The 21,795-nt window shown below is 43.3% G+C and overlaps 1 protein-coding gene across 2 annotated transcripts in view; it reads left to right on the top strand.

The window, feature by feature from the left end:
- Stx18 (syntaxin 18) overlaps positions 1–21,795 on the top strand; it is a 95,725-nt gene that overhangs the window by 40,809 nt on the left and 33,121 nt on the right. The window contains exon 2 of one of the 2 annotated variants that reach the window (XM_021649640.2): positions 13,360–13,427. The exons of the other annotated variant lie outside the window; for it this stretch is intronic. Coding sequence (XP_021505315.1) covers positions 13,360–13,427 — 68 coding nt within the window. The remainder of the gene's footprint in view (positions 1–13,359; positions 13,428–21,795) is intronic. 2 annotated transcript variants of the gene reach the window in all.

The raw sequence follows: 21,795 nt of genomic DNA, 5'->3' as shown, positions 1-21,795 counted from the left end.
TTTTTTTACCCACTGGTAAGTAGTCAACCTGCTGAATCATTGAGAAGAATATGCAGAAGTTATTGGTTTAAAACTTGTTAACATATGTATTCTAGACCTCAGCTATCTCTTTCTAACAGGAAAGTCCAAGCAAGCAAAATGGGAGTGGAGGAATGCAAACATTGGTCTGGAAGGAGAGGGACAGATGAGACTGGAGAGTCACCGCTCAGGGACACTAGTAAGGATCTGACTCTGAGGCTGGCAAGTGAGCCAGGAAAATGATGGAGGAACTGTAGTGGTCAATTGGCTATAGAGTTTAGTTGGAGACAGTGATCAGCTATGAGGCCTGAGTCTGAGCAGGCAGCAATAGCCTCACAACGTAGACAGGGTGACATGGAAACTCCAGAGGCAAAGTTGGCCTGGATGGAAGACTTAGGATCTGAGTGTCCCAGCAAGAGATAGGGATGAGGGGTGAGGATGAAGGATCAGTTCTAGCAAGAGGTCGGGAGAGCCTCCTTTAGTTTTAGAAAAGGACTGATTTGTGTGTGTATGCTTTTTCCCTCTCTTGCCTCACTTACTACCCGTGTAAGAAGTCAGAGCTTTTCTGTGCTCATGGGGCAAGTCCCTCTGACTCTTAGTGCTTCCCAGTGGAAGATAATAGATTGTTTGTTCTACCTTTTTCTTAGGAATATAGAGGAAAAAGTGAGGGGGGGGGTAATCGTGATTTTGCAATATAGCAAAGAAGTTTAGAGGAAGGTTTCTTGCTTAAGGAATGTGATATAGTGACAGGAGTCTAGGTCTGTGCTGTCTAATCAGCAGCTGCTCTGGTTCATTCTCACAGTACTTCACATGCACAATTCTTCCAGCGCCAACCCTGCCTGGAGACAAAGCACCACAGGGCTCTGCCATGTACCTTGAATTCTTATGTACCTCTGACTTCCACTTTTTTTGGGCAGGTCATATGGCACCTTTAGAGGTAAAGTAATATCCTGGCATCATTTTTGTGTGCCTTTCCCAAGTTGCATTATACTTGCTTTGTGCCAGGTACTTTTCTAGTTCCTTTGCATTTCACCCTCTATGAAGTACATGCTGTTATTGCCCCAAATTTACAAGTGAAACTGAGGCAAAAAGTAGGCTAAGTATTTGGGAGTGGCCATGTACTTTATTGGTGTTAGCACCATCTCAGATGCAGAGTCTGGTCCCAGAACTCCTCCTCAGCTTCATTCTTGTGCCGCCTGTGGGTCTCAGCTCTGGTGAAGCCATCATTCAGGACCTTGTGGACACCAGCCATCTTCCTTCTTCTGTTTTAGGGTCAATGGCCACTGCCTTGTTTTCTAGTCCACTAGTATGGTTCTTTCCTCTGATCTTATGGCACCTGTGAGGTTCCTAAAGGTCCTTTGCAATTAAGGACCCATGTGATAGGCACCATAGATGCAGAACATGCCTCCTACCTGCATATCAAGCACAGAGCTTATAGTGTTTCCACCCAGCATGGTGTATGCTTGTTGACATCTCTGAAGGATGCCATGTGTTGTTGTTAGTTTGCATTTTAGAGCTCCCAGAGGACTGGAAATAATATGGAGGGCTAATTGGGTGGGTCTTCGTTTGAATACCAGCCTAGTCACTTTGAGTCTTTCTTACCTGTGAATGGTGTTCATATCTGGATATCACTGAAAAGTGAAGATGTGAATGTCTAGAGTGTGTTCCATGGTGGACAGGCAGAAGGGCCAGGTCCTTCACCTGTAAACAGGCATAGTACTCATAAGACTGGCGTGAAAGGGCCACCTGAATATGCTGTCATTTTCAGTCAAGTGCAAAAGCTGTGGGCTGCTTGGAGCTGGACTAGACCTTAGGGACCAGGGAATGTAATCCCTATGTTCATGAGCAAGGATTTAAGTTTAGTAGTGGTTCAAAGGTATTCTGTAAAATATCTACTCTGTACCATGTACAAATAGGCAGTTAAATACTGTCCTACCCAGGTGCAGTAGCACCAGCCTATAGTCCCAGAACTTAAAGCTGAGGCAAAAGATTTGCTTGAGACTAGCATGGACCTGTCTAAAAACAGAAACAAGCAGAACACCATCCTTGCTCCTGTACTTAATGGCTGCTTTCCACTTCCTAGCCTGTGTGGTTTCAAGGTCAATGGCCACTGCTTCCTTGTTTTCTAGTCCACTAGTATGGCTCCTTCCTCTGATCTTACGGCACCCGAGAGGTCCTAAAGGTCACCCAGGACATACTCTGTGTTGTGTGATTTTCTGAAGAACCTCCCGTGAGCCACATATAATGCTTTATTGCTTTGTAACAGTGACCTCTGTATGATGGGGGCTTAGGAGAGGCCAGGGAGGAAGCATACAGACCCTACTGTCTGTAAGAGGGAAAAAATAAAAACACACTGGCCAAAAGAAATAAAAGCACACAGAGGGTAAAAGCCAAGAAAACTCTCCTATTCTTGTTTCCCATGGAAATGTGGGTCTTGGCTGTTTGCTGCTGGTGAGGGTTAGGATTGGACAAGCTGAGCTGTGACAGCCACAACACTGGCACAGGGCTGTACTGAACTTATATTGGGAAATTATAATGTGCATTAAACTTGGAGATAATTTCTAGATAATTAGAAATGCTATTTTTATCAACACTTTATCATAGATATTTTACATTATTCCATTTGTAACGGTGACGCTTTGAATGAGAAGTGAAATTTCACTGGCACACATTGAGCATTGCTTATCTGGAGAGTATCTCCTATGGAAGGCTCAGACTGCAGTGGGTAAAGGGGAGAGGCAGCCCTTTAACGAACCTCACTGCTGTCTCCTACCCCAATTAAAAAGATTTTTTTTTTAAACTACCATAGAGGATTAACTTTAGCACTGCAGAGGTAAACATACTATGGTGTTGGCACCGTTTAAAATGCTTCAGCATATTCTGCCTCTTGTTATATAGACCAATTCATTAGAGTTTTCTTAAAAGTTTCCCCTTGCAGGATTCTAAGTGGATGGGAAGCAAGCACATACTTTGTCTACAGTGAGGCTGCTTACAGAACAGATGAGTGTTCAGCCAGCTCTCTTAGCAGTGCACAGACTTAAGCAAAGACACATCTTTCTGGCCTCTGACAATTTTGATGATCAAAAAGCTCAAGGATTTGTAGCCTGCTGGTTCCAGTGTTTACACTCTCTTGTATGGCTGCTTCACAGATACTTAATGTCTAATTTATGACATGATCAGCAATATCTTTGCTTCCAAATGGCAAGTTTAAAAGTAGTAATGAGAATCAGAATGTGGCTGCCTTTTAAAATTATGCATTATACAGAGAAAAAGTTGAAACTACAAATTTTAAATCTCATGAAAGCTAATCAAATTTGGTAGTAAACATATTCCCTCTGAGTTTCATAAGCCCTGAGAGCACTGACAGTGCCTGAGGATTCTGCTTCCCACCCTCAAGCACACATTCCTTCACCCACTTTTTCTTCTTGGGAAGAGTCTCCCGGTAAATCCTAGAGATTGACCCAGCCATTCATTGACTTCCCAATCAATAACCTGCTTGGCTTTTCCAGGTGATCAGAGTGTGAAGCCTGTCTCATTGTCCTACATGTAAAATAGAAATGGCATGAGCACCAGAGTGAAAGTTAGCTGGTGACATTGGGAGGGGTTAAGAAAAGGTGAATGGTGTTTTTTCCAAGAGAGAAGTGACTTTCTTCGCTCTTTGTTTTTCTGCTCAGTCTTACTCTCAAGCGCCTTTTGGATCTTACTTGTTTCACTTTCTCTTCTCCAGCCGTGGTCCCGTCCTGGTCCTGGGCAGGGCCTTCCAACACTGACTCATGGTGCGCACAAGTTCAAGAGTTAATGAAATGTGTTTGATTAATTTATTACAGAGCGCTGCCCCAAGTTAAAACAGTTTTGCTCTGTGGAAAATTCTTTCTGTTCAAAAGAAGGTCCTTATTTCTAAGAGCAGAGCACTGATTTTAATTAAATAAAGAGCATTTTATGCAATTTTTTTCTAAAAGCTTAAGACTAATTTCTATGGTTACTAGGGATGTAAATCTCTAGATTGCTTTAAAACAAAGATTTGTGTTCAGGAGAGAGTTGACAGCTCCCTTTAAGAGAAGCTATTACTTAATTTTACTTTCCTAAGTTTAAACACATAAAAATATTTGTAATGATACCCCAAAGGCATCATAAAAATGTAAAATAATTGTACTCTAAAATATCTAAAATTACAGGAAATAGACCTCATTTTTAAAAAAATGAACTAGGATTCATGGCTAGGGAACTAGGGTATGACACACTTCAGAACCAGAGTCTCTTGTTAGAAGGCTTTTTTATGATTAAAACAATTTTTGTTAATTGTACAGACTTTAAAATATGTCTGTTCAGTTGGGAAATAATTCTTTTTAGTCTCGTTACTTTTAATTTGTTCTACTGTGTGGATGCCTTCAATCTCCTCCGAGAGAAGTCATCTGTGTGTAGCATTAGATGAGAGCCCCGTGTGTCTGTTGGTGACTCCGCATCAGACTGTTTGCTCGAAGTATCATTCACAAAGAAGGGCCCCTGCTCACGGGCAGCAACACCCTGGTGCATGACTCTCCCAAGGCGTCCTTTTTCCAAGGCGTCCTTCCTTTTTCAGTGCAGAGTGGGAACTAATAAACTGTTCCAGCTTAAAGGTGTGTTGTATTTTAATAAGCACAGTATGAAACATTTGGTATAAAGACTGCAAAAAATATTTTCCACTTTTTAATAAATAAAGCTAATCCTCCCCTTCCTTCCCATGTGATATTGTGGTTTTTCTTTTGCTGTTTCTGTTTACCAAACTGTTAGCTGGGACATATATAATAAAACACCCCTGTTTCATTAGGAAGGCAACATATGATTTATACAGTGTTTATGCTGAAGACTGGATGTTCTGTGCAAGACGCTCTTGAGCCAGGAATGCTTTGCATTAGCTCCCATTTATATTTTGACAGCAAAATGGGGGAAAGACACTCCTTACCTTCTTTATTCTTTTTTAAGAGACAAGAAAATACAGTTGGCTGTAGGTATTGAAAGTTCTGTGAGCTGCATATTTGAATAGACGTAAACAGCGATCTTTGCAAACACACATGAATCAGCTTGCTTTTATCTTTCAAGCAAAGCATTTCCCATAGTTTCTGTGGGTTTTTATTTAAGTTGGGAAAACTTTGGAAGTTTGTGTGAAAGTATAAATAAAGTTAGGAAAGTCATGATTAGAGTTTGATAGTAAACACTCAGCAGCAAATTGGGAAAGTCTATTAAAGTCAGATGTAGCTTTTAATAATGTTTGCTCAAAATCGTACTCTCAAGAAGAGAGAAACATGACTTAGGCGGATTTGGAACAAAGACTTGGCCATGATTCAGAATAAAAAGCTGAATGTGAATTTTCTACATGAGGTTTCTGGTGTTTTAAAGAGACTTAATGATCATTACAGGAGTCTCCACAATGCCCTTTGCTAATTTTAATAAGCACAGGAGTCACTTGTATATCCATATGTGTGTGTTCCAGTTTAAAAGCAAAACAATTTCCAATAAAATTTAACTTTTATTTTTCAAAATAAACCTATGTGGAGATTTGCGATTCTTGAACGAGGGGGAAAAAAGTAAATGTGTTTAGTTACTGAAATGTACTGCAATATAGGATATAGATTAAAATAAAATTTAAAACTTGAATTTGTTTCAAATTCCAAATTTGTTGTGAGCTTGACCTAGGGGCCAGTCCATGCCTCTGTCCCTTGCTTGTGCTTCAGCCCAGGCTGGGGGTCTACTTCATGTCCCCTGGGATAATTCCAGAGCGTAGGACACTGCGGCTTGCCAGCTGTTACACAGGGCTTGCAACAGTGATCAGGTTAACATCTGATTAGAACTGGTTGAAGGGTCTTACAAACCATTTGACTCTCCTTTCTCGGAAACGGATCTGCATGATCCTTAAAGTGTGTTCGTGTGTGCTTGTTGTTGGAGGCACCTAGTGTTCATTTTGTTAAGTTTTATTGCTAACAAAGGAAGACATGATTTTAAGGTGAAATTCTTTGTTATGATAAGAATAAAAATGTTTGTATTTGTGTTTTTAAAAACACCATAGTCATCTGAAAAAATTGCCCAAGAAAATACAAACTTGTCTTTACTTGGTTTACTGTGAAAGCTTTCAAACATGAGTTTTAAATATAAAATGTAAGTAGAGACTTTAAAATATTTTGTGTCCCAGGAAAACAGATTTTGGAACTATAGTTTGAGTCTCCTAGTTGAGGTCTTGTACAGATCCTTGTTTGCTAGTGGCTCCACTCCACTCGAGAGTGCTTTCCTAGGAACCAAGTCTTTTATCCTATTTGAACATTTACGGAAATTCATTTTTATCAGGCAAGTCCTCATTTTGTAAAACTTAGCAGTTGTCAATTTGTTGTTGTTACTTAAATTCTACAAGCCATGGGGTTTTACATTTTCACTTTTTTAAAGCAAATGTATTCGAACATTTTGTAACTTAGCCCTTGAAGCAGCACTTTCTACAGTGTGTGAGAGAGACCATAATGAGGGAAAGGAATCTATATATTTTTTAAGGATAGAGAGTGATTAGGCAAGGCCCTGGATTTTCTTGGAATGCCGGCATCGGTGCTGTTGGCAGAGGCCAGCATACTCGGCATTTTATTCCCAGTCACTCAGCTGAATGAGGACTGTAGAGCCAAGCTGTGGATCTTGTTACCAGACCCTTTCTTCAGCTTCCCTAGAGAAGGAGTGCTTGCTCGCTCCTTTGCTTGCATCTTGCTAAAGGAGAAGTAGGCTAGTGCAGAGCAGAGCAGAACTCTTCTGTTATCAGAGCAGTGTTTTCTGTTGAGTGTGAATGATTGGCATCTATCAGGCAGCAGAGACAGTGCATGTCTGTCCTCCCTCTGTACTGCTACAGTTGCTTTTGCTGGTCCCTTGCTGATGTGAAGCAGAAACTGAACAAGGTAACAGTTTTGATGGTGAGATTAGAGGTAGCCAGGCAGACTGTCTCCTGGCTTTTAGAGACCCTCATAAGCTCAGGCCACCCCCTCCCCTTGTTTAGATATTATTTGCTCTTTTGAGTTTCGGATTACAGGAGCAATTGATCTGCGTGACCTATCTTGAGAACTTTAACTTTGCAGTGGAAACTTAAACCAAATGTGTATCCTCAAGAGACAAATCATCTTAGGACCAGGCTGCTGTCACTTTGATGTACTGTGCTGCTCGCAGGGGACCTACGTGGTAGAGCGCGCCACCTAGTGGGTCCAACTTGTAGTTGCTACTGTGGGTGAAAGAATTGGTCTAATGCTTCCTTGTTCTTGGCTCACAAAGAAATGAGTTTTTATGTTGTTCCCAGCACATAAATTTAACCCATGGCCAGGATTCTAAGAATATGGTGGAGAGCATTTAAGTCTTATCTGTGGTTTTCCCACTTTGATTTTTATTTATGCTTGTCCTTGCCATCTTCACACACTCCCCTACTGCTGTGAGGATGAACTGTAGATCACAAGTTGGTTCTGAAGTCGTGAGCCTCTGGCTCATGCTAGTATGTCTACAGTTACTGCCAAAGAGTTCTATTTTAAAACTCTTGTATATATTGTAACTGCCATTTACTCTTTAATACCTTTCTTTTTAATGTCAAGTTCTTGATAAAATGCCTCTCTCTTTGATTTGTTGAGTGAATCTAAGCATTTCTTCAACTGGGAACTGTGGTAGGCCTTCAGAATCCCAAATGAACAAGATGCTGTTCTTCTGAGCCTTTTAATCCTTCACCACAGAAGGGAGTGGACATCGTGTAGGATGCACTGTCATGGATGTCCTTATGCTTATCTGCTAAGGGTTTTCTGCTCTGGGTGGAAAAACCATTAGCAACTGTTTTTAAAGAAACTGATAAGTTAAATTAATGGATCATTGCCATGAATTCAGTATAGATGTAGTAGTAGAAGGTGGCATAATGGCTTCCCTCTGCCTTGCCTCTTGGGCTCATATTTATCTCCGAGTCCAAGTTTAGAGGTACATGGCAAAGAATTCAAAACAGCAAGAAGCTCAGTCTGGCCTTGATTCTGGAGTTTGGTTCCTGGCTTTCCATTCGTTAGCTCTATGACCTTTCCAGGTCTCATTTGTGCTGTGGAGTAAATGCAATAATCAGGGCAGGGTCTAACCTAGTGCCTGGTGCGCACTGCACACCGCATGGTTTGTTTAGTACAGCTCATGCTAGCAGTCTTTGGAGCTTTCCCTCCATTCCTCCCTCTCTACCAGTTGTTAGGCAGATGTGTGGGAGCTCTTATGAGTGCTTAGTCTTCCCTCACCCCACTGATCTCAAGTACAGCATTACCTACAGCCAAGCCTGCCAGTCATCTAGGGCCAGCAGCTGTCTCAGGTGCCTGTTTTGTGTGCAGAGCACTTACACTCAGGATTTACTTGTGTGTGTGTGTGTGTGTGTGTCTGTGTGTCTGTGTGTCTTTGTGTCTGTGTGTGTGTGTTTACAGAGTTTCTTGACCTGAGTTCCATCAAGCAAAAACCATCTGAAGTGCAAAATGGTGGTAGAGAGGTTTGTGTCTAATGAGGATGTGCTATTTAAGCTTTGGTCAGAGTCTCAGACATCTATGTCCCATATAAAAGTCAGGAACTATGTTTTAGATGTTTGTGACTTTTTTTTGTAAGGCCAATAAAGAAATAAAAATAGAATCCCTCCTGGAAAATGAAACTTGAGTTCCACTGTGCTCCAGTTGCTTTTTAAGATACACGAACAATGTGTGCACAGGGTTGAGATTTTGGTTGCCTTGTTTTTCTGTCACCCTCCCACCACAGCTGTGGAATATAAGAGTAAAGAAAGGTAGAGTGCAGGCTGGGGTGTAGACCCACTCCAGGGACCGCTCAATGAGACCTAGAGCTGGCTCCATGGCTTGTCTACTTTGCCTAAGTAAAAGCCCTGAGACTTTCCTTGCTATGTAAGGCTCACCCTTGTCATTTCTTTTGCATATTCACCAGAAACATGTAAAATCTGCTCAAATTTGCACCTTTTACAAATTGTCAGGGCAATTTTCTTTTTATTGTCTACTCTCCCTATACCTTCCAGAGATGCAAACTATTAGAAATACTTTAAATTTCTGAAGCCTAGACCTTGGAAGTTCTGTTGTTGAATTTATGTAGTAGGTTAGATACTGTGAATACTGCCAGTGTATACAGCCTTAGAGCCTTGTTCTAGCTCAGTGGTTCTCAAGCTTCCTTATACTGCAACCCTTTAATATAATTCCTCGTGTTGTGGTCAGCCCAATCATAACATTATTCTCATTGCTACTGTAATTATTCTCATCATAATTGAAATTTTGCTATGAACACAATCGTAAATATCTGTGTTTTTTTGGATGGTCTTAGATGACCCCAGTGAAAGAGGTCTTGACCCAAAGGTTGAGAAACTGGCCTAGTGGAAGCTGTAGCTTTGGTCACAGTAGCTTTCAGATGATCAGACACCCATACTATCCTGGATCTTTGTAGCTGGAAGAACCTTGCAGATCTTCCAGCCTGACCTTTACAGTGCACAGTTGAGTGTTTTGGGCACAACCATGACCCTGAAGCCAGGACTGGCTCAGTCACTCTACACCTGGAGGTGCCATCCTGCTCCCTGCCTACATGCTGACCATCCACTACACTTTCTGCTTTCAAAAGAGCAGGGCAGATAATGGCTACCCATGGAGTTCAGTATAAGCAATGGGCCAGAGAAGGTATATGGTGAGTCAGGAGGGGGTGAATGGAAAGAGAGAAGCAATGGGAGTGGAGGAAATATTCTGAGGAGAATGCACTGAGCACAGGCAGGACAGGCTGGATTGTGGGTGTAGCCCATACAAACTTTCCTGACAGAAGCCTGTTGTCTACTTTGTATGGTGGAACTTGGACAAGGGGCCATGGGGTTGGGAAATCCCCACTCCTCTCATTAGTTTTGTTTCCCAGGGCCTCATTGAGGAGGAGTAGCTCACCTCAGCTCCTGCAACAGTAACATGGAGTATGCACTGCTGCCCTCATGACTCCCAAGATTACCAGCCATGGCCTCGGCCCATACCCGAAGAAGCCACAGTCTGTGCCTTTAGTTAGAAAGCTGAGCTGCTTTGAGGTTCATGTCATTGCAGTGGTGTGGTCTGGTCCCCTTACACTCTGTTCAATAGAATTACAGGAGGCCATTATTTTCACTGAACATTTGGCCCAACAGACAGACCAAACCAAACGGAGTCATTTGTGCTAAATGCTGCTGAACCAAACCAAACCCAAAGGGGTTACAACCCATAGGTTGAGAACCGCTGTTCTAGGGACTGCCACCCCTTCAGCCTTTGCCTGCAGTGAGAGCCATCATTCTGTACTGGGGGGAAGTGGAAGGAGGTAGGCCAAGATCATAATACGTGCTTACTCAACAGTCATTAGAAGAAAGAACCTTTCATAGACTAGTCCTAATGAGCCAGCTGTCTGAGCACAGTGGACAAGCAGGGCTGAGCCAGCTTCCTCTGTAGGTCACTTGTCTAGAGATGGAAGCTTCTCTCCTGGGATCTAATTCAGACATCTCCCAAGGTGACTTCAGCAGGGTCCACAACCTCCAGAGGCATGTTAGTCTGTGCTTTTTAGGCATTTTGTAATTGGTGGGGATTCCTTTTCCAGTTAAGACTGAAGGTAGTAGGCCCCAGGTTAAACCCAGGAACCAATGCTTGTGAAAACTCACTCTAGCTTATCAGAAGCTGGCAAGCCCTCACGCCATAGCACCAGCCTTCTGGCCGTGCTCCACACTAGCTGACACAGCAAGCTGTGTCCACCAATTGAATGAAGAATAAATAATGGTTTTATGTTAAGAGAACTTTTTACAATATGCCAGAGGGACCTACTGGAGTCTCTTTAATCTTGAACAATGCTTGTTTCTTTCAGAGGCAAATTATGCAGATCGGTACTTAGTGTTCTGAACTCCATCAAGTCTTTGTTGGTAGTGTTGTGCCTGCCAGCCTAACAGAGTTCCTATCAGCTTAGGCAGGGTAGAGAGAGCTACAAGTCAGACCACTGCTGTGATCAGAAAAACACATTGTCCGCTGCGTTTGTTGTTGAACTGCCCAACAGCATTAGTGCGGACATTCTGAGGAATCTCACCATTTTGCATAAGGCTTTTTTTTTTAAGTTTATCTTGTTTTGGGTAATTTGCAAAGCACTCACAAAGGAACAGATAGCCAAGCTGTTCTGTAGGTAACACATTTAAACTAGGCCTGCCACCACGATGGCAGATGGTAGCCATGTTCCTCTAAGTTCCTTTTGTGTCTACTCTGCCCAGTGCTGTTATAAAAACTTCCCAAACATATCCAAGTATACGTGTAGGTGAAAAACAGTGTCCTTTAAATTTCAACCTGTGCAGAAAGGTTAACTTGGAGGAATTCTTTGATTACAAACTCAAAGGAAGAAACAGAAAAGTTTAAAAGCCCTTGGGGGAAAATGTCCCCAACTCTGAGTTAACTTCTGGTGTTGCTGCTGCTTTAAGGCTAGTGCTGCCATCTAGTGGCCAGGGGAAATGTGCAGTTGACTTGCTGAGAATTACTATACTTCATGAATACAAAAAACAAATCAGTGTGAAGGACTAAATTAACTGGGAGTGGTGTTAACACCTTTAATCATAGCATTTTGGAGGAAAGACAAACGTATGCCTGTGAGTTAGGCCTTCCTGGTCTATAGAGCATAGTCCAGTCCAACCAGAAGAATTGCTTTACCAAATCTTACATGTCATGGGATAGACCTTGCTTGTGCAGCTTATAATTTTTCCCCAACACACTTAATGGTGGGATTTTCTAATGCAGATTGGATGGAAAATAGGAAGAACATAAGGAAGGCAGCTGTGGTAACTAGGAACCATGTCCAGTATGGTCACAGACCTGAGCTTTAGCCTGAGATTTGTATACTGAATATGTGACCTGAGATGTGTTCATTTTTCTCTACAAGGCTCATATTCCCAGCTGGTTGTGGGAATGTGCTGGTCAGTGTACATAGCTGGGCCCTTAGAACAAGAAAGAGAATGTGTTTGAAAGTAGGTGTCACTGCCCAGTGTTAACAGACTCCATAAGTGTTTGTTGACATTCTAATCATAGTTGAGTTTTTCTTTGTGCTGTTTAAGCACCCTGGCATACAAGCATTTGTACTACTTGTCTGGATTCTGTGAGAAGCTGGACTAATTAACCTTTGCCACACATCTCTAGACTGGTATATTGTCTCATGTGAGAATGCTGATCATCTTCAGTGCTTCTGTACACCGACTTGCGGGAAACACTGTGCAGGCCCCCTGGGTGGCTCATGATGAATCTGAAAAGAGAAGCATGTGTATAAAAGATAAGAGCAGAACCAGCATTTGCCAGCATGTCACATGGGAGGTGTATAGAGGTACTTTTAAATGTAGAGCAAAGTGAAAATTATCCTGACTTGGCTTAACAGAAAACCTTATGGAGAAGTGAAAGTTCGGCAGATCTGTTAGCAGGAGCACAAAGGCACGAGTGGAGGTCTGAGTGAGCAGTAGTCACAGGATACTTTTGGCTAGTCATTCTTTTCCCCTCAGAACACTTGTCCCCAAGGACTGTGACCTGAGTTTGACTCACTAACTCCCCACTGACATATAGATGCTATAGGCTTTGGTTTGGTTTCTGGTGCTGGGCATGGAACCAGAGCCTTAAGGATCCTAGACAAGGGCTACACCAGCAGTCCTAGTGTACGCTTTCTAGTAAACTTGAAGGCAGCCATCTCCAAGTAAGGATTTCACAACCCATTGGTTCCTGCTCATCTGTGGGAGCACCTATGAAATGAGGAGGGATATATATATAGATTTAAATCATTGTCCAAATAATTGCTAACTCTGCCACTCCTAGAAGTCCTGATCATGTATGTACAGCTTCATCCTTAGGATCCATTCCCTACAACACCTGAAAGAAAAAAACTATTGTCGCTGAATACAGATACAGTACACTTAAAGAAATTGACTCATGTTGAACTCATGAGGTATACTGTTTGCACTTTCCTTTGGTGCCTAACATCATAGGTCATCACAGTTAGAGAAGAAACAGCTATTGGTAAGAGACCAAAACCCATGAGAGTTAGCATGGTATTGACTGTGAGATACTAAAATCAAAGTTGTACACTGGGTATGGTGGCTTATACCTGTCATCCCAGTACTCTTGAATATGGAGGCAGGAAGACCATAAGTTCAAGGCCACCCTGAGCTGCATAGCAAGACGTTGTTTTAGCACACACTCATCCCAGAAAAATTAGAAGCCAAGTTTCTGAGTTTGCAGCTTCAGAATCTTTTTGCAGCTGTGCTCTACTGTGTGGAAAACTAGTATGCTCACTTACTGTGTGCGTGTCTATATAAAGTGTCTGGCATCTTTTCCATTTTAGATTTCTCACATTGGGAAGCTGCGAGATTTTCTCCTGGAACACAGGAAGGATTATATTAATGCTTACAGGTAAGTGGGTTCTTAGTTCCATGACTTTGGTGGCTAAATTCCTTTCTGTAGTACCTTCCACTTCTTTTCTTGTCCTCACTTTTTACTAACTCAGACTTGTAGTGGGGAAGGTCAGTGTCCTAGTTTGCTTTCTGTTGCTGTGATTAGCACTGTGACCAAAAGCAACTTGGGAAGGAAAGGGTTCGTTTCTTCTTATACTTCCATGTCAAGATCTGTGATTGAGGGGAGTCAGGACAGGACTCTAAGCAGGATCCTAGAGGCAGGAACTTCTGCATAGTCTGCAGAGGAGCACAGCTTCCTGGCTGGCTTCCAGTGACTTGTTCATCCTACTCTTCTACACCCGGGCCACCTTCCCACCACATCAGTCTTTAATGAAGAAAATGTCCTGCGGCCTTGCCTACAAACAGTCTGATGGAGGCATCTTCTCAGTCAAGGTTCCCTCTTCCCAGGTAACTCCATCTTCTTGATAAACACTCACCAGTGCTTAAACTACTTAATGGGGGGCGGTATCTCCAGAGCGAAGCAGAACACCATGTGCCAACTCACTAGTCACCGCTGTGGCTACCATTTTCTACTAACAGATTTCACTTGCTGTCTGAACATGGATAGTATCAGGGACCATGTGTCCATGGAACATGTTATTTTTCAGGCTCTCCTGAGCTGTTTTTACCCATGTTTGGCCATCCCTGCCTATGACTCTGGGTTTTCCGGTTTGGAGGCATTCTTGTGAACATATTTTTAGCCCTCAAACTTGTGTCTGTCACTGGGTCATGCTTTTCTTGCCAGTTCTCTTCCTGATGACAGTCTTGTTTTGACAGTTCCTAGAAGTTTCCCATAAACACTTCTCTGGCTTGGCCTTTGTTTCTTATGGCACATCTCAGGAGCACCTTACTCAGCCCCTCGTGTACTAACAGTCACATTCCTCCTGGTGGTGAAGTTCCCTTTCTAGTCAGTAGCCATTGCTTTTGTCAATCTCTGAGTAGATCCACTGTGAAGATCCATGGTGCTGGTATTAGCTTACCTAGTCCTCTTAAACCAAGCTTCCTAGGCCCTCTTTGCCACAGTGCTCCAGCCTTGCCAGCCTCCCTGGAAGGCTCCAGGCTCTTACTAGCTGCCATGCCCAGATGAAGTATTTCTATTTCCATACATCCCCCTTTTTATCTCAGCCCTCAACTTTTATACTATATAGTATATGGAGGACAGAGAAGAGTCTATACTTGTTGAGGCATTAGCCTCTCCATATCTGCCCCCAAGACAGATCTCTCCTGGTAGTGTTTATTTCTCCATCATGTGTTTTTTCTTTATAACATGAATCACAGTGTGTAATTATTTAATCAGTTAATGTTTTTGTCACTAGTTTGTAAATTTTGTGAGGTCAGAGACCTTATCAACCTCTCATCCATGTTTTCATAATGCTTCAGCTCTATGTTGCACCCAATCATTATTTCTCAATACATTAGTGATCTCTTCATATCCCTAAGGCCCATGGCTAGCCTTGGTTCTGGTTCTCATCCACAAGTGTGTTGGCAACATCTTTTTGTATAACAAAGAGATTTTGTTACAGCAGTGGCTACTGGCATCTGGCAGGTGTGGGGCAAAGGCCTGCTAAACACCTTGCAAAGCATGGCACAGCCTTCCATAGTCACAGGGCAGCTGGAATTGACCCTGAAGGGGCTACCCCAGGCTGACCTGCTCACTGTTCACACACACACATGGAGCTATGAAAACCTGCCCAGGGCCTTCTGCAATTCTAGATGCTTAGAGCACACCAGGGAGTACGGTGGAAAACCGTCTTTCCATTATATAACCCTCTAGCCTACATGATAGAGGGTTGGCAGAGTTTTCTGGTGACCTGGAAAGACAGGGCAAGCCATGGGGAAGGAGTGCTGTGGATGTTTGCAGACCCTTGAGGCATCCTCCATGTAGACTCCTTTCTGAAGCTTGAACTTCCTGGCAAGATCCTGTCCTTCCTGCCTTGCCTCATTCTCTTTCCTTTCCGTCAGCCCCACGTTGCCCTGCATCCCCATCCCCAGTGCTTCTGAAATCCAGCTCCATCATGGTTCTCATTGGTTTTGATGATTTAACTCTCTTCCCTTCCACACACATGCTTACTTTACTTATTCCCTAAGCCATACTGTTTGGTTTCACTTCCAGTCATTGAGGTCTGCCAACTCCGGAAGGATGGTGAGCACCTCACACTTTGTGTGACATGCACGTTTTCTGTCACATAGATTGTTTGTTTTGCTTACTACCTTTGGAAAACAGAAAACATTCTTAGCTTTCAGATCACACAGAACTGGACTTGAGGGCTGCATTTGGTTGTAGTTTCCCAACCGCTGATACATGCCCATCATCCTCACCATTTGCTATAAGGAGAGCTCCATTGCTCTCTGTTCTCCCAGGTTTATTCTCTGACTTGCTCATTATCAAACCCAGTGGCTTCCCTCAAATTGTGTAATTATACTCCATTATACTGAATTATCATAATTTGGTTATTCATTTGCGTAAGAAATAGATGTTTTCAGGCACTGCCGTGACCGAGTGCCTTCTGAAGAGTTTGTGGACATAAATGTTCATAGTGAGGTGAGAGGTTGTTAGGTCTTCAACACTGCAGGTGCGTGTTTAAAGCCTTAAAACAAACTCCCAAGCCCCTGCCCAACAGTACAGTGAATGATGCTTCTGATTGTGGATCGGAACATTCAAAATCAGCTATGAATCAGTTTTACAAGGTGATGTAGCACAGCCCACCTCAGCAGAGGAGAGATGTAGGTGTTCCACATCCACACCAATGTTTGGTATGGGTGGGCTTTCATTATAATCATTCTAAATAGTGTGAATAGCATCTATCATGCTTTTAATTAGCTCCTAAAATGTCTTATGCCCTGGGCTTCATTACAGTGGAGTTGTCCCCAGGGCATTCGATCCAGCATCGTAAATGTAGGTGTTAAAGACCTTCACGGAATGGCATAGTGTTTGCATGCTTGTGTGTGCTTGCCTGAATCATCCTAGATGATTGATGGTGTCCAGTACAGGATCAGTGCTCTTAAGATACTTTCAGCATACTCCCATATGCGGAGAAGAGCTTATGTGCTTTCAATGTGGACTCAGTCATAGTGCTCTGAATTTCTGGGACAGTCTATGGAATCTGCCCATAAGAATGAGCTGCAAATGCAGAGGACCAACTGTATTTTCACTTCCTCTCACTATTCCAGTTTATGCTTCTTTATCCTTAACTCTCACCATAGAACTTTGGCGGTTTTCTTGTCTTATTTGTCTACCTTGCATTTGAATAGTACCATAATTGTTGTGTTAGTCAGATTTTCATCCCTGAGAGAGCAACTTAAACATAGAGATGATTTATTTTGTTTTCTGTTCCCAGTTTATTTGTTGTTTGCTTTATTACTGTAGACAGTATTATTACGGTAAGGCAGAAGAAAGTCATGACAGAGAGTATGGCAGAGCCAAGTTACTCACCTCTTAGCAGCCAAAAACTGAGAGAAGTGGGATACTACCCTTTTCAAAGACATGTCTACTGCCATGCTTCCTCCTGATAGGCACTGCTTACCAATAGCTCCTTGAAGCTGTTTGTGAACTGATGATCCAGTCATGACTCGGTACTAACCAGCTGGGGACCCGGCCTCCAACATAGGCCTTTGAGGGCCACATCAGAGTCAGACCACAGTTCTGTATCTCTTCCATACTCAACCTTCATTTATCCATCTGCGAGGGGCAATCCTAAGTACTAATGCATATTTGGTCTCATTTAGTCCTTGAATTTCCGCTACCCATTTTTACTGTGTGTCTGCCGTGTGACAGACATATTGCTCCTTGTCACATAAGCAGGCAGCATTGTACAGTAGGAGCAACACACACACAAACACACACACAAATGAGAGAGAGCTTAGGAGTTTGAAGACCTTAGTCTTGTCAGGAAACATGTCCTTGAATAAATGATACTTGAGCTGAGGTCTGAAGGAAGAGGAGTTACCATGAGAAAAAGAAGGGAGGGAATTCGTGTGTCAAGGGACTTACTGTTGGCATGTAGGAATAGTGCTTTTCCTGTTGTGAAATGAGTAGCAGTGCTGAGAAGGAGCCTTCTCTTAAGGTGTTGACTCAACAACTGAAGAGGTACTATGCCATCTGGAAAACCAAGAAAGCATTTGGCCAGACCATACAGAATGGCTTCTGGCCTTGATTTAGTTGTCAGCACACAGGAGCACTGTGGGACAGGCATGTGGTCCTGCCCTGGCTGCAGTATGGATTTACTGTGAAACTGACCAAATCATCAGAATCTGGCCATGAAGAATTTTCCATAGGAGTGACATCACCATGAGCATCTTTCTTAGGCTCTGGCTCTGTCTTTATGAAAAAGTGTCTACATATCAGGTACTCTACTTAAAAAAAAAATCCTCTATGCAAAATGGAAATAGTTAATATATATTTCTCAACAGAGAAACTCATATCCTAGGTAAATATGAGCAGTTCCCAACATTGTCCCCAAGTTTAACAAGCAGTTCTATGTTTTTAAATGTATTTCATTTTTGTGTCTACCAGTACCGAGATGTCCTGACGCACAGTACTGTCTTAAAGTCTGTGTTTCCTGGCTGGTGAACACTAGATGGCAGTATAAATTTTATTTCTGAAGGTGTGTCCCAGGTACTAACTCAATAGCTTGCTACCTGGAAGCAGCAGTTATTTGAGGAAACTACAAGTCATTGGAGCCTCGGCACTTCCAGCTGCTTTCCTTGATCTCTAACAACTGAGGCTGCAGGTACAGTTTTATAGACCTTTCATGAAATTCTGTTGTCCTGCCACTGGCGCTCACACAAGCATGCTGACCATTCCTGAGGTCCTCCACACTTGCTACACATGTGTGAAGCTCTGTGATAGTGTTGTCAATTGACGGGACCCCTAATCACCTAGGAGATAAGCCTTGGTACGTGTGAGGAAATACTAGATTAGGTTACCTGATGTGGGAAAATTAACCTTAGCTGTAGGCAGGACTCCTTCCCTGCGTGGGGACTGTGAACTGTTTGAAATAGAGCGAGATGAGCACCAGCTTTCATTGTTCTGTGCTTCCTGATTGCGGGTACAGTGTGATCATCTGATTCAAGCTTTTGCTGCCTTCCCCTCCCTTTCACAATGGTACCTTGAACTGTAAGCTGGAATAAAGCCTTTCACTCTTAAGTTGCTTTTGTCACAGCAACAGAAAAAGAAAGCAAGACAGGCTCAGCCCATAAAGTGTCCCAGTACAAGAACAAGGAGTCTTACACACACACACAGACTAAGCTGATTTTCCAGAAAAAGCTAAAAGTATGTGCCAAGGCTTGAGGGTGTTGAATGTACCGGCAAATATGGGAAAACGCTGACTGTTAAGGGATTCGGGAATTTCAATGAGGAAAAGATAAGACAAAGGGCCAAGAGGTCCAATTCCAAGCTACTTTTGTTACAGTCCTGAGGTTTTATTCACATTAAAACTTAAAGGCTCCTTGTTAACACTCCCATTGCCTTGGCAAAGCATCTGGCCAGGTAGATGGTGAGTGCTATAGAAGGTAGTCTGCCTCAGGCCACCCCTAGCAGCTCTAAGAGTGTAAGAAAGCCATCTTATCTCCAGACTTCAGTGCCTTGCTCCTGGCTGGGTCCTGCCCATTGCCTGTTTCTGCACAGGCTGTTAGCTAAGGTCAGTTTCATGTATCTAAATGGTTGAGGATGAGATTAAAAAACAAGCAAACAAACTAAAAGATAACATTTGCCACATTTGAAGTGATGTGAAACTCCAGTTTCAGTGCTGTTGGGAGAATGGTGTTGTAGCAAAGTCTGAGGCTGATTGTGATGGAGGGAGAAACATAGCAAGTTTTTAAGTTTCCCAGACTGTACAGCTCTGACTGGCATCTCACTTCAGCCCACCGCAGCCCCAAGCTATATCTTTCTAGCCACAGTGGTAGCAAATACTGGGGCTGATGACCAGAACCTCTGTGGACTGGGACTTCAGTTGGACTTAAGCCAGCTGTGTGGCTTAAGTACATCACTTAACCCCTTTGAGCAGCACATAGGACATAGTCCCAGGGGCTTCTTTACTCTTAACTAGCCCAGCATTTATTGAAATTCAGTCTTCTCTGCTAGCCCTAATACCCTAGTTCCAGCCTACCCTGGTCTTCTGACTTTGAAAGAACATGGACTTTGGGAACAGACACACTTCTGTCCAATTTGGCTGGATATCAGCCACATCATTTCTCTGTGCTTCTTTTCCTTCTGATGAAATGTGAACCGTGGTCCTGTGAGGATTAAATGAGGTCTGTGTGAATTCCTGGCACTTAGGAGTCCCTTGGTGAGTGATGATTGAGTTAACTCCCATGACCCATGATGCCCTGACCATCAAACAAAGCCTGGGGTAGGAGGTGGGGGGTGGGGGTAAACTAGGCCAAAAGGCAGAGCTTAAGACTGTAGGTGAGACAGTTTGTGCTATTCTGGTCCTAAACTAGTCAGGTTACTGTCGTTGAGCAGTCACAGTCCCTGGCTCCCAGCCAGTAGGGCCAGGTGCTTTTACTAGGAGAGAGTAGAACAGAGGGAAGCTCTGCTCTCTCTGGACAGGCTAGTATGGGGATGAGGGTGAGGTGGAGAGTAGGGGTAGGTACATGCCCCCCCCCCTTTTTTGGCTGGAGAACCCGTCAGGGAAATTCCTGTTCCTCTTTTAGGAGGCTGATGAGGGGGAAGCCAGGGTTCACTCTAGGGAAGCTAATACACACAGAAATGCCAGGACAAAGTGGATAGGTGTTACCACACTGTATGATCCCTGAAGATGGAGACAAGCTTCCCTCATCTGCTCCCACCAAGTTCTCCTTCACTAAGGTTGTAGACTGTTGCCAGCCTTTCAGCTTTCCAACCCCCCTCCCGGTGCAATGCGCTGGCCTTGGCCTGCTCCTAGGAACATTTTATAAGCAGTGTAATCACAGAATTGAAAGAGTATGGGTTGAAATATTGCCTTCAGACCATGAGGCTTTGTTAGTTTGACATAATTAGGAAGCTATAATTTTTTCCAGAATGTAGACCTCAGACTTTATTGACCCATTTAATTTTTTTAATAATGACATTTTACTAGAGCAGAACAGCATGCAGCCTAGGCAGCCTCTGGCTGGATCTCACAATGACCTTAATTAAAATAATTTCTCCATTCTGTACCTTTTCCATGATACCCTGGCAACAAAACAATGCCACTTGGCAAAACAGCTTTGTTGGTTTCTGTTGTTGCTACTGAAAGAGTAACAGCACTGTCAGTTTCCAGCATCCAAGTCATGTGGGTCTGTGTATAGTGTGTGAGGATGCCCTCCTCCCTTAGTGATCCGTGTTCTCAGCTCCTTCTTTAGACCTTTGCCCTCACTGAGCCAGCCTCCATTAACTAGGACTATGGACCCCCTCAGAGGATATTGGCCCAATGCTTTTGGAACCAGTGCTGTACAGGTCCACCCTGGTGGCAGGTTGCATATTCTTTCAGAAGCCAGTACCTTTCTGACTTGGAAACCTCACTAACTCCCAGAAAAGCCACTTAGACTGCAGAGTAGGGGACAAGTAACACAGCTTGTCCTCTCATCACCTGGAAGTAAGGAGTCACTTATTCAGACACCTGGGAAAGAACATTCCAGGAGGAGAACCAGGGATTGTAAGGTCCATATGAACACGCATGGAAGGTAGAGGAGCAGAAAAAGGCTAATGAGCCTGAGCCAAGGCTGGGTTGGCCCAGAGATGAGCCCAGAGAGTTCCTCAAGAATGGCCTTATTTATCTAACAGCGTTTGCTCTTAGAAGCCTTTGGAAGGCCTGTGCAAGAGGGCTTGACAGTATCCAAATCTGTGAGAACATCCATGTTGCTGGTGTGCCAAAGCAGATGAGGAAAGGCTGGGCAGAAGGAGCAGACCCTAGAGTAAGCTTTAAGTACAGACTGGATGGGAGATTCTGATGGATAGATTCTGTGGGGAATTTTCTGAAAGTAGAACCAACAGGATATGTAGATAGATCTATATAAAATGCAAACTGAGAGAGGCAAAACAGAGCTAGGGGTGATGTCAGGGTTTGGGGCCTGAGCAAGAGGAGGAGTGGAATCACTATCAGGACAGTCTGGGGAAAGCTGCTGGAGAACATGTTTGAAGAGCCAGGGGCTCAGTTTTAGACCTATGTACAAAAGTAAGATCTGAATGGGGCTGCTGAATGGGTCCTTTCTCTGAGTTGTAGCACTTCAGAGACCATCTATCATTCTTTAAGACCTCCCTGTGTTCTTTGGGATCTTAACCACATAGTGGAGAGCCTCTTTCCTGGTCAGCCCATTGAAGCACTGTGTTGGTGGTGGGGCAGCTTGTCTTCAGAACGCTGCTTCTT

Source organism: Meriones unguiculatus, chromosome 12 (assembly GCF_030254825.1).
Source record: "Meriones unguiculatus strain TT.TT164.6M chromosome 12, Bangor_MerUng_6.1, whole genome shotgun sequence".
Taxonomy (NCBI): Eukaryota; Metazoa; Chordata; class Mammalia; order Rodentia; family Muridae; genus Meriones; species Meriones unguiculatus.
This window is presented reverse-complemented; position numbering and strand designations above follow the sequence as displayed.